Genomic DNA, 13959 nt, shown 5'->3' on the forward strand with positions numbered 1-13959 from the left:
TTTTTCTTTATCCCAACTTTTGATTTCTCTCTTTTTCTTCTAATTCAAGTTTTTTTTTCCATTTCTATCGGAATCTTAGGTAACTCTAGAAATGGCATATCAATTTCATATTTCCCTCCTTTCCATTAAGATCCTTCAAGATCCTGCTTGTGTTTCTAACTTCAATTTATCTGCTAACTTTTCAGTGTGGCCTTAACAAAGATTAATCCACTATTATATTTTCTACTCTAAGCTGGAGTACAATCAAACCCCTTCTGAAAGTCCAAACAGTCTAACATCTTCCCATCATTAGAAATCATAATGCCAGGTTATAGTCCAACAGGTTTTTTTGGAAGCACTAGCTTTCGAAGCGCTGCTCCTTCATCAGGTGATTGTAGAGAGTAAGACTGTAAAACACAGAATTTATAGTAAAAGTTTCCAGTGTGATGTGACTGAAATTATATATTGGATTGTTTGTTAAGTCTCTCATCTTTTAGAATGACATGCAGAATTACATTTTACTTTGCTCAAAAACTGCATGAATCCATATAATATTCTGAAAATCCGATTTTTAGATTAGAATCAGTCTGACCATTGTGGCACAGGCAGCCTTACAGGGAGTTAACATCTTCAATACCTTATCTGGGCCAACAAGACATCAATCGTTAAACTGCACTTAAGCATGTAACTTTTTTAAAAAAGTTTTGCGATTTACATATGAAAGAACTGATACCAACATGGTCATTCTAAAAGATGAGAGACTTAACAATCAATCGGGTGTTTTTCAATACATAATTTCAGTTACATCACACTGGAAACTTTTGCTATAAATTCTGTTTCTTACAATCTTATTCTCCACAATCACCTGTGGAAGGAGCAGCACTCCAAATAAATCTGTTGGACTATAATCTGGTGTTGTGTGATTTTGAACTTTGTACATCCCAATCCAACACCAGCATCTCCAAATCATTCTTCACACCAACACTCATTTAGGTTCAGTACTTCTATGTTATTGTTCATTTAAAGTTTTGCTAAACTATCTTAAATTTAATGGATTTCTGTCTTGATGAGATCCCTCACTTTGTTATGATCCAAACAGATAATAATATCGGACAAGTCATTTCCCCAGAATGAAACCTGACTTGATCGACAATAAGTTTTAATTTTTCAGTTTGGTTACCATGATGGTCAGACACAGAACACTGCCTGAAGAAAATCAAAGCTTGGAGTCTCTTCCTCTCTCTATACACAAACACATTTGAAAAGATCTTATCATAAACAGCGAAAAAAAAACAGCACTTTTATCCAAGAAATATCCTTTACAGGCACCCAACTCCAATGAAGTACTACTCTTATTTTACTCTTGAATTGCAAGACTATATTTTTTAACTTGGCTATTTTTTGATTGGGATTGAAATAGATAAACAGCGATTTTTAAAAAGAATGGATTGTGGAAGGAATTGCTGCACTTTTTAAAAGCAAGCATCCAGCACTTATTCTACATATTGTTCAGACTGTTGTTGACTAATGGGCAAAGTTTAGTTGTAGATGAACTAGCATCAGAGAATGTGTACAGGATGAGAGTTGGCTAGCAGCCAATAGTTGATTGGTGACAAGTGCCCAGTTGTCAATGACCAAGGCCTTCTGTTTGCCAACAAATACATGATTGGTTTGCAGATGGCTCAGGAGCCTTTGGGTGCAAATGTTGTAGCCAGAACTTTTGGAACTCTGCAATGGAAGAGGGAGTTCTCTGCAGGAAATCCAATAGCCTGAAGAAAGCCAGTTCATTTGCCCTTACCAGTTGTAGTAACCTGTTGCATTTAACCGACAAGTCAGAGAATTTTATGAGTGGTGAACCAGTTGCTCTGTGCCTCTTGAAAACAAATCAAAGTACCTGGAGAAGACAGAAGTAGCAAGCCCTGGCAAGCCAAAATGACCATCTCAGTGAGCACTGTGGACAGGAACCACGGAACTGCCTTCCCAGTGTTTACTTTCAGCCATAATGTCAATTATTTTTGTGTCTGTCTGCATGTATTAAAGGAGTAGTTTTTCAAGGGGGCTAGAGTTTAAAAGAGTAAAGTTCACAGTTGTCCACTTACAGTTAGAATCTATTTATGTGGAATAATTAGTAATTCTTGTTAAGTACTGAAATCTTGCCCGTACTTTGTCAACCCGGGTCTAAATAAAAACAAATTGGTAAATTTTGCATACTTTTTATAAAATCTTTTAGCTTTTACAATAATACTGGTATGAATAACAAGGCTTGATTTTCCAGGGTGCCATGCTAGTCAGGACTGATTATAATTGCTTACACACAGACACAAACTAACTCAAACACTAACGAAAAACTCTTGGTCTACTTGGACTGCAGAAATATTTGAAGACTTCTCTGTAACACTGATGATCTGGAGACTGCCAAAGGTAAATTGACTGTCTGCTTTCCTGTTTAGGAACATATGAACTGGAGTAAGGCTATTCATCCCACTGAGCTTGCCCCACATTCAATATGATCTCAGCTAGGGTAGTATGGGATGGAATAAGTATGATTGCAATACATGATCTTGGTTCAGAGAAATAAAAAATCCATACGGGTGGATGAAATAAAAAAAAAGGGAAAGACGACACTGGTAGGAGAAGTCAGAAGGTCTCCCAAAAGTACCTACATGTTGGACAGAGCTTTTCAGGAGCTAATTGGCAGGATCCTGGGAATCGCTGAGGATCAGAGGCACCTTGATGTGCATGCCCACTGGTCCCTTATGGTAGCAAGACAGGTCGATAAAACTGTTAAGGTGGTACATAGGATAACTGCCTTAGTTGGTTAAGGCATACATTTTAAGAGCAGAGAGGAGATGCTGAAACTATATAAAAAGTTGGCTAGATTTACATTTTATGGTCATGTGTACCCAGGCATTGAGAATATTATGTGCTGTTCTGGAATCATAGGTTGGATGTGATTGCAATGGAGAATTACCAGATGTTGCCTCTTTCTTTTAAGAGAGATTGATAGACTGGGGTTATTTTCTTTGGAGTAGGAAGACTGAGGAGGGACATAATTGAGTCGCATAAAATTGAGATACATAGGCTTTTTCCCCTGGTGGAGGGATCAACGATCTGGGGCATAGATTTAAAGTAACAGGTAGGTGGTTTTGAGGGAATGTGAGGAGAGAAATTTTCACTGAGAGGGTGGTGGGAATTTGGAATTCCCTGTTTGCAAGGGTGGTAGAGGCTGAAACCTGCATAACCTTTCAGATATATTCAGACGTGCACTTGCAATGCCAATGCATACAAAGCCAAACGCTGGAAAATGGGATTAGAATAGTTAGGTCGTAGTTGTTTTTGAATGACATCAGTTCTATAGGCAAAAGGACATTTTTCAGTAGTGTACACCTGACTCTAACAAAGGTATATAAAGAAAAACAGTACATTAATCATGGGTGACTTTAAACTTCACGTAGATTGGAATAGTCAGATTGGCAGAGGGACCCAAGGGGAAGAATTCAAAGAGTGTGTATTGAGGACAGTTTCCTAGAACAAGAGGGTGGAAGGTTTGCTCGAGTAGTTCGAGAAGGTTTATGAAGGTTATGAAGGTTTAGGTTCGAGAAGCAATTGTTCCATGGCACTATAGACATGTGGAGACTGTTGAAGGAACAGTATGGCGGGGGGGTGGGAACCTTAGCTGTATACCAGAGGTGAGAGTTGATGAAGATGAGGCAATAGCAAGACGTAGACCAGCTAGTGGGAAGGATTTTCTTGGGAAGGAACCAAGGGATCAGTTAGAGTGTGTTTGCTTTAACGCAAGCAGTATCAGGAATAAAAGTGATGAACTTAGAGCATGGATCAGTACCTGGTGCTATGATGTTGTGGCCATAACAGAGACATGGGTTTCTCAGGGGCAGGAATGGTTGCTGGATGTTCCAGGGTTAGAGCATTTAAAAAGAATAGGGAGGAGAGAAAAGAGGAGGGGTGTAGCACTATTAATCAAAGAGGATATCACAGCTACAGAAGCTTCCACTGTTGAGGAAGATCTGCCTACGGAGTCAGTATGGGTGGAAATTAGGAACAGCAAGGGAGCAGTCACCTCGTTAGGGGTTTACTACAGGCCCCCCAATAGCAGCAGAGAGATGGAAGAAAGCATAGGTGGGTAGATTTTGGAAAAGCGTGGACGTAGTAGGGTTGTTGTAATGGGTGACTTTAACTTTCCCAATATTGATTGGAACGTCCTTCGAGCAGAAGATTTGAATGGAGCTGTTTTTGTAAGGTGTGTTCAGGAGGGTTTCCTAACTCAGTACGTTGACATGCCGACGAGGGGAGAGGCCATTCTAGTCTTGGTGCTCAGAAACGAGCCGGGGCAGGTATTAGATCTTGTGGTGGGAGAGCATTTTGGTGATAGTGACCACAACTGTCTCACATTCTACGTAGCTATGGAGAAGGAGGGGATTAGGCAAAATGGGAGGATATTTAATTGGGGAAGAGGAAACTATGATGGGATTAGACATGAGTAAGGAAGCATGGACTGGGAGCAATTGCTCCATGGTAAAGGCACTATAGACATGTGGAGACTGTTGAAGGAACAGTTGTTGCAAGTGATGAATATATATGTCCCTCTGAGACAGGCAAGAAGGGGTAAGATAAAGGAACCTTGGATGATGAGAGCGATGGAGCTTCTCGTCAAAAGGAAGGTAGCTTACATTAGGTGGAGGTAGCTAGGGTCAAGCTCAGCTCTAGAGGATTACAGGTAGGTGAGGAAGGAGCTCAAAAATGGTCTGAGGAGAGCCAGGAGGGAGCACGAGAAAGGTTTGGCAGAACGGATTAGGGAGAACACAAAGGCATTTTTCTCTTATTCTTCACATAAGTGTATGGTCAAAGAAAAGGTAGGGCCGATCAGGGATAGCATAGGGAATTTGCGTGTGGAGTCTGAGGAGGTGGGGAAGCCCTAAATGAGTTTTTTGATTCTGTCTTTATGAAAGAAACGAACTTTGTAGTGAATGAAACCTTTGAAGAGCAGGTGTGCATGCTGGAATGGACAGAGATAGAGGAAGCTGATGTGCTGAAAATTTTGTCAAAAACTAGGATTGACAAGTCGCCAGGCCTGGACCAAATTTGTCCTCAGCTGCTTTGGGAAACGAGAAATGCAATAGCTTCGCCACTTGCGAAGATCTTTGCATTCTCGCTCTCCACTGGAGTCGTACCTGAGGACTGGAGAGGGGCAAATGTAATTCCTCTCTTCAAGAAAGGAAATAGGGAAATCCTCGGCAATTACAGACCAGTAACAGGCAATTACAGACATCTGCCGTCTGCAAGGTGTTAGAAAGGATTCTGAGGGATAGGATTTATGACCATCTGGAAGAGCATGGCTTGATTAAATGCAGTCAACATGGCTTCGTGAGGGGCAGGTCATGCCTCACAAACCTTATTGAGTTCTTTGAGGATGTGACTAGAAAGGTTGATGAGGGTCGAGCTGTGGATGTGGTGTATATGGACTTCAAGGCATTTAATAAGTTTCCCCATGATAGGCCCATTCAGAAGGTCAGGAGGAATGGGATACAGGGGAACTTAGCTGTCTGGATACAGAATTGGCTGGCCAACAGAAGACAGTGAGTCAGTGATGAGTGGTGTTCCACAGGGCTCTGTCCTTGGGCCTCTACTGTTTGTAATTTTTATTAATGACTTGGATGAGGGGATTGAAGGATGGGTCAGCAAGTTTGCAGACGACACAAAGGTTGGAGGTGTCATTGACAGTATAGAGGACTGTTGTAGGCTGCAGCGGGACATTGACAGAATGCAGAGATGGGCTGAGAGGTGGCAGATGGAGTTCAACCTGGATAAATGCGAGGTGATGCATTTTGGAAGGTCGAATTTGAAAGCTGAGTACAGGCTTAAGGATAGGATTCTTGGCAGTGTGGAGGAACAGAGGGATCTTGGTGTGCAGGTACATAGATCCCTTAAAATGGTCACCCAAGTGGACAGGGTTGTTAAGAAAGTATATGGTGTTTTGGCTTTCATTATATGGGGGATTGAGTTTAAGAATTGTGAGATCTTGTTGCAGCTCTATAAAACTTTGGTTAGACCGCACTTGGAATACTGCATCCAGTTCTGGTCGCCCTATTACAGGAAAGATGTGGATGCTTTGGAGAGGGTTCAAAGGAGGTTTACCAGGATGCTGCTTGGATTGGAGGGCTTATCTTATGAAGAGAGGTTGACTGAGCTCGGACTTTTTTCATTGGAGAAAAGGAGGAAGAGAGGGGACCTAATTGAGATATACAAGATAATGAGAGGCATAGATAGAGTCGATAGCCAGAGACTATTTCCCAGGGCAAAAATGGCTAACACGAGGAGTCATAGTTTTAAGCCGGTTGGAGGAAAGAATAGAGGGGATGTCAGAGGCGGGTTCTTTACACAGAGTTGAGAGAGCATGGAATGCATTGCCAGCAGCAGTTGTGAAAGGTCATTGGAGACATTTAAGAGACTACTGGACATGCACATGGTCACAGAAATTTGAGGGTGCATACATGACGATCAATGGTCGGCACAACATAGTACAGGGCCTGTTCTGTGCTGTACTGTTCTATGTTCTAATATGTTGTGGATCCAACTTGAGATCTAGGCTATTTTGGATTTAGTAATGTGTAATGAGGCTTGTTTAATAGATTATGTCAATTTACAAGATCCCTTTGGAAACAATGGACACAACATGCTAAAATTTAGCACTCAGTTTGAGAGGGAGGAACTTGAGTTAGAATCATAAGTGTACAAAAGATTGAGGGTAGAGATGGCTGGAGTGGACTGGGAAAGGAGTTTAGCAGCAAAGATGATTGAGGAACAATTGTAGAAGTTTAAGGAAATAGTTCATGGCTCACAATTATATATCCCATTGAGGAAGAAGGAAGCTCGGAAGGAGATAAATTAACAATGACTAACCAGAGAAATTAAGAATAGCAGCAAAAATGAAAAAAAACTAAAGTGAAGATTAGTGGAAAGCCAGATGTTTAGGAATATTTTAAATCAAACAAAAGATGACCAAAAAAGGTGAATATAAACTTTGAGTGCTAATTTGCAAGTAACATCAAGACAGACATAATGAGTTTATTTAAATATATAAAAAGGAAGGCAGAAGCCAAAATAAACACATGGTCCATAGAGAATGTGGCTGAGGATTATCTGATCAACCATTACCTCAATGAATGGTGGAGTGGACTCAATAGGCTGAACAGCCTACTTATCCACTTACATCTTATGGTCTTGTCAGAAGTCTGTCCTGTCCTGCCACAGATAAGAGACTATGCTTTATGTTGGTAAACAATGGTACACTAAACTGGAGAAGAGAATACTGAAAAATTAAATCCTCTACTTATAACCAAAGTTCATTTTGCACAGACTCCTACTGCTTTTTTTATGATGGTTTGAAACTTTTGACAGAAATCTTTATTGATGAGGTGTTTTTTTTGAGAAGGATTTTAAAGACACAGGTGTCAGTAGCATGGTAGATGAGGTAACTGAAGGCTCTGCCACTGAAGCTGGTGGAGGAGTGTAGAAGTCTGAGCAGACATATGCGGTGGCTGAGAACTATAAAAGGTTAGAGTTGGAGAGATACTAAGCGCAGAAGTGATTAAAGAGTTAGGAGACTTAACTTCCATGGGAAATAAAACATATTTGGAAACGGTGGATCCACTCTGTGTCCTCCTCCCTAAGATTGTTCATTTTCTTGCTTTTCTCACATTGCATTCACCTTTTGCTCATTTTCCCTGATTTTTGGCGTTTCATCTATCTCAACTGCTGTTCAAAGAATCATCTATTGCAGTCCAATCTCTATGAAGTCAAAGCATTAAAACAGCAGAACATAACTGCAGGAGATATCAGTTCAGCAGACTGTGATGACCAATTGTGACATACATTTGATTATGGCAGATGAAAGTAAACATATTCTAAACATCATTAACCTTAGTGGTAGATACCATTTAAATGGAAAATCTGCATATAAAAAAGCAGAAGAAAATAAATGGGGACAGAAGTGAATTTTGCAGAAGGTTGTTGCAGCAAATTGAGAATAAAGCTGAACCACTCTACACAGAAAGCTATGGTTTTAGGTACATGACTCTGCATATGGTGAGCTCTTGATCTTAACTGGAATTTAGCTGCTTTCCCAATAGAGGGGGAAAATGAAGAGCATAAACACTTTATGCTCAGTAACAAAATCCATATCTCAGGTTTCTGGACCTTGCTGTTAATCCTCGAGTCCAGCAGCACAAGCTGAGTAAATGGAAGAATGATCTACAAACAGCACCACATAAATAAATAGAGAAAACACAGAAGCATGCCAAAATAGATATTTAAAATAAAAAAAAACCAACCTCCCTATCTCCAAGTGTCTCCAGAAGCAGCAGCAAAACAGTTTTGAAATGTTCATCCCATACTCCTAGTGACTCTTCCTGAATTGATTTCAGGAGTTCATACATCGCTGCTTTACGTTCTTCTATTCTTTCATTATGATTAGAAAGTTCCTTTAGCAGCTCGGCAACCAAATCAGACTGGTCCAAGGAAGAATCTGTTTATAAAAAGTTAAATAACTATTAATGCCTTAGATTTTAATTTTTCAACATCGTTGGTATTTTGAAAATAGAAATACCTTTAAATGATTTATTGAAGCACAAAATTAGTAAAAGACCACTGGCATGGACCTCTAATCTATTCACTCCTACCTTGACAACTTGAGCATGTTTTGCCACTCAAAAACAAATCATAGTTGGTTTCAAATGGAATGACATTTGTGCCTTTGTCTTTATCTATTAATACAAAAATCTATCATTCTCAGACATCAAATTTACAACTGAACAGAGATCAATTACAGTTTGAAGGTGAGAGATCCCAACTTCTACCTGAAATGTCTCTTCAATTGCTATCATATTTTGATCTTAAAGAAATTAAACAACCAATGTATGTGAAGAAATAGTAAAAAAAATCAATATTTGTTGTGGAAAAACATTCATTATCGGGAAGAATGGCACTCAAAATAAAATATGAAAGATCTGGGTCTAACCTTTGGACTGTATCTGTTGTTTTACACATATAAAAGAGCAGAAAGTTTTGCCACAGCTAACAAATTCCTCTTAATATCTTGAAGACTTTGATCAAATTATCCCTTTCCCTTCTAAATTACAGGCACAACAACCTTAGTTTGTTTAATATCCTCAGACGTAGATTCCCAAGGGTGAAACTATGGTGAACCAAAACTCCACCCATTGTCAACATATTTCTCCTAGTGTTCACTGCTTAAGGTATGGTCTACCCAGAGCTGAACTTTAAAATCTTGATAGGGGAGTTCTTCAGATAGAAAGGTTATTACATTTGGATGTTTGCTCACTTTCTGTATTTAATGATCTATGTTAATGGAGTCTCAAGTTCTTTGGACCTTGATTCTATGAACCGATCCACCATTATTTTATTGAATGGCAGTGGAGGGCCACAGGCAGAATGGTTTATTTGTTCTGTTCATAAGCTTTTGTTTTCCAGTTGATCTATTTTGTGAATATCTAAGGTAGTACCTCATTTTTCTAAAGAAATGTGTACTCAGTAACTCAAAATTTCCAATTTTATGCCTTCACATACACTACTCAATGTTATCTATCTGACAATTTTGCCAGTCAGGGAATTTTCTTTTCATTTATTCAAGGGATGTGGCTATCTATGGTTGCAGGAGGAGAAAGCGAGGACTGCAGATGCTGGAGATCAGAGCTGAAAATGTGTTGCTGGAAAAGCGCAGGTCAGGCAGCATTCAAAGAGCAGGAGAATCGACGTTTCGGGCACGAGCCCTTCTTCAGGAATGATTCCTGAAGAAGGGCTCATGCCCGAAACTTCGATTCTCCTGCTCTTTGGATGCTGCCTGACTGCTGCGCTTTTCCAGCAACACATTTTCAGCTCTATCGCTGGTTGCAGTTTATCCGAAGTTATTAGCATTTATTATCTGCTGAGACTCTCAGTTATTAATTTGTTATGTCTAGACTGTACTACTCCAAACAACTCCTGGTTGCACCCTAGTTCTACCCTTCATAAACTTGAGGTTGTTCAAAACGAGTTATCTCTGCCTTCACCCAGATTAAGTCCTTACTCATCATGAAGACCATGAGGACCCGGTTCCAACCTTGAGCTGAAGCTTTACATAATTTACAGATCTCTCCATGACCTGGTACCTCTCTTTTTCTGTGACCTCTTCCAACCCCATTTTCGGAAATATGTACAGTCCTATAATGCTGACCTCTTCAGCCTTTCAATTTTAATTGCTCTATCATCAGTAGTTGTGCCTTCAGCTACCAAGAGCCTAAATTCTGGAATTTCCACTAATTCTTCTGCTGATCTTTCCTTTAGATAATATTTCAAATCTATCTTTTTGATCTTATTGGTCATCTATTAAAATGTCACCAGACAGAAATGTAGAAAATTTAAGGAACAGAAGCAAGCCATTTATCCCATTGAGTTTGTGTCAGGCAAAATAAGCTATCCAGCCTAATTGCAGTTTCCAGCTTTTTCCCTATAACCTTATAGGTTTGGCATTTAAGGTGCTCATTCAAATATTATTTAAGTGGTTTCTGTGTTTACCCCTTTTTTGAGGCATTGAGTTCCAGATGCCACCCACCTTTTGAATGAAAGGTTCTCTCAATCTCCCACCAATCCTTTTACCAATTATTCCACATCTAAGCCAAGCTATTGACCTGTTTGTAAAGATGATAGACTCTCTTACTTAATTCTGACTGCTCCTCTTGTAATTGCATACATTTATGTGGGCCATTGCCACATTTTCGGGTAAAAAATGAGGTCTGCAGATGCTGGAGATCACAGCTGAAAATGTGTTGCTGGTTAAAGCACAGCAGGTTAGGCAGCATCCTAGGAATAGGAAATTCGACGTTTCGGGCATAAGCCCTTCATCATTTTGCCGCACAACACTCCTTTGAAGCATTTTGGGACATTTCATTATAGTATAGGTGCTACATAAACAAATAAATTGCTTTATTCGCTGAAGCATAGAATTTCAGAACTGGAAGGTTATGCTGGAACCATATAAAAATTGGTTAGACCACAGCTGGAGTACTGTGCAGAGTTCTGGAATTCATATTAAACGAAGGATGTGATTGCACTGGAGAGGGACCAGAGGAAATTTACCATGACGCTACCTTGGCTGGACAGTTTCAGTCACTTTTGGAGGAGAAATTGGACAGACTAGAGCTTTTTTTTAAAAAAAAGCAGAGCAGCTTCAACGGGAACAGATTGAGGTGTGTAAAAATATAATTGACATATATAGGATAGACAAGAAGGATTCCTTGATGGAGGTATCAATGTCCAGAGGTACGGATTTAAAGAATGGGGCAGAAGGGTTCGGGGAAAAGGGGTGGGTGGGTGTGTGCGGTGGGAATCTGGAACTCTCTGGCTGTAAGGGTGGTAGAGGCAGAAAACCTTTAAATTGGCACTTGCGATGCCAAGACGCACAAGGCTATGGATTAAGTGTTGGAAGATGGAATTTAGAATGGTTAGGTGGTTGGTTTTGACCAGTATTGATGGAGGGGCAGAAGGGTGCTTCTCATCTTTATGATTAAATCTAGAATACCAATGGATCAAGAGAATTCCCACTAATACCTAATGATTTCTTCATAGTAAATAGAGAAAGACATGTCACAGGTACTGATGTACGACCAAAAGCAGGCAACACATCTCCATTTTAAGCCAAAAGATCAGGAACTGCCATAATGATCAATGAGCTTGTTAACTCTGCTGTGAAATGCCTGTCTGAACCACTGTTCACTATATTGGAGAAGATCTGCAGATTAAAATCTGGGACAACCACCTCTGATATGACAATCGAGGGTGAAACCAGGGTCACATCAACAAGTATATAATTGTAGTTACCTAGCTATCATATTTTATAGAATGTTGTTAGTACTTAAGGCTAACATGCAGTTAATGGTAATAAAGAAGCAATAATATTAAGAAATATCAAAATGTACAAAAAAACCAAAATCAACAACGTTTTAATTCTACAATAAAATTTGCACAAAGGACTCTTTGGAAAGAAAATCACTGAGGCATGAATGCAGTCTTCCAGAAAGGAGCAGGTGTAAATATCTGTTCCTATAATTTTCCAGATTGTTAAAAAACAACTAACCCTTTTGGAGGTCCAGAGAACATGGAGTACAGAGAGAATTGTATTAACTCATGCTGTTGTCACATTTTGAAAACTGCATCTGCTAGACAAAATGTTTTGTCAACGAAGTATTACCTGATTCGATGTTTGTGATGCTAACATGTCAACAGAAGATATCAAATACTGGTACAGCAGTTTCATATGCTGACATAATTTTCATTCATTATGACCTTGAAAGAAACCCAGTCAAAACTAGATATTTATAAATGTACAACACAATGTGTGTACTGTTTGGTATTCGTGAAGTTAAACTAATGAAGTGTTAATTTACTATTGAAAATACTACTTTTCCATGTGTAGCAGAGATACATCAATCTACTGAAGCAATAAAGATATTTCCTTCTAGGAGTTATCTTTACATAAAGGTATCGCATACTAAAAACAATCTTGGAAGCACAGAACATCAAAATAACCAAATTTATTAATATGATCTCTCAATTTGTTCTAGCAGCTCTTCCAGATTTGCAGCTTATAACAGTAATTCTCAGCAGAACATTGCAATGATAACACATTGACTACCAACTCCAAAGTTTAGATCATCATGAAGTATGCAATTATCCTTTCACAAGCCCCACTTTGGGGAAAAAAAAGAGTAAAGCAACAGAAAATTAAAAGAAACAAAACATTCTTGCGTGAGTTGAAGGCATTTTATTTTGCCATTTAGAATGAAATATTTCAGCTAAGAACTAATAGGGCCTGAGGGTCAAGGAATTAAGAAATATAGGCAGATTTATTCAAAGAATATAAACTTGACAACATGGATGTCAACTCACTTTTCTTGAACAAGTTCCTAAAACCATGACATCCTTTACACACAATTAATACAACAGCATTTTTTGCTCCAATTCAGAACAGGTCAAACAAAGTTTTTCCAATGTGTGCCAAAGATGACTGCTAATTGCACCAAAACATTTTTCTCTTCTAACTGGATTACGCAGCAACGTCACTTCAATTCAAGATCTACATTAGAAATGTCTCATGCAATCATTCATTATAGAAAAGTGAAAAAATTAATCAGAATTTTTTTTGTTAAGTAAGAGGTTAGACTTTAAAATTGGCTTTCTTACTTAAAGGTTACTGAATTGTTGGTGTGGGGATGGATAGTGCTAATAAAGATAAGTGCTGAAGGTTTGAAAATAAAAACACAAAATGTTGGAGAAGTTCAAAAGGTTTGGTAAGATCCATGTAGAGAGAAACAAATTAATGTTTTGAATGCAATTACTTCTTCAGAAGTAATGTGGAACAGTCTTGGATGTTATACTAAAATGGGGCAGAGAAAAGTATCCATGGTATGATCCCAGCAAAGATTAATTTAGTTGGGCTGGCAGCATCTGCAGAGAGAGAGAAACACATTTTCTGAGTCCAATATAATTCTTCCCTAGAATTCTGGTCTCTCCACAGATATTGCAAGGCCAGTTGGGTTTCTCTAGCACTTCATTGTTATTTTATTGCAGATTTCCAACATCCATAGTAATATGCTTTTAATTCATTAGTGTCCTTTTCTTTGTATTAGAACAGCTACGGCATCAGATCTGCTCTCCTGGCATCTTGGAATCTCAAGAGCAGGGCACTTGTATTTTGATGGTTTTGTTTTCAGCATGAGCTCACCTTTATTTTGTTATTAGCACTTACTCTGGATCTATGTCTTTTTTTCTCTATAACCATTTGTCTTTTTTGTCTTTTGTTCTGTGACATCTTTGATCTCCAATCTCTCCAAACAGCCCTTCTATTCCATTTGCCCCTCCCCCTTTCAACAACATAAAACCCTATGACTTTTTCACCTTTGTTCAGTT

General features: G+C 39.0%; 1 protein-coding gene across 8 annotated transcripts in view; it reads right to left on the minus strand.

The window, feature by feature from the left end:
* clasp2 (cytoplasmic linker associated protein 2) overlaps positions 1-13959 on the minus strand; it is a 332562-nt gene that overhangs the window by 28604 nt on the left and 289999 nt on the right. For all 8 annotated transcript variants that reach the window (XM_060822878.1, XM_060822864.1, XM_060822868.1 and 5 more), the window contains one exon: positions 8328-8521. In XM_060822878.1, coding sequence (XP_060678861.1) covers positions 8328-8521 — 194 coding nt within the window. The remainder of the gene's footprint in view (positions 1-8327; positions 8522-13959) is intronic.

This window comes from Hemiscyllium ocellatum, chromosome 4 (assembly GCF_020745735.1).
Source record: "Hemiscyllium ocellatum isolate sHemOce1 chromosome 4, sHemOce1.pat.X.cur, whole genome shotgun sequence".
In the NCBI taxonomy this organism is placed as follows: domain Eukaryota; kingdom Metazoa; phylum Chordata; class Chondrichthyes; order Orectolobiformes; family Hemiscylliidae; genus Hemiscyllium; species Hemiscyllium ocellatum.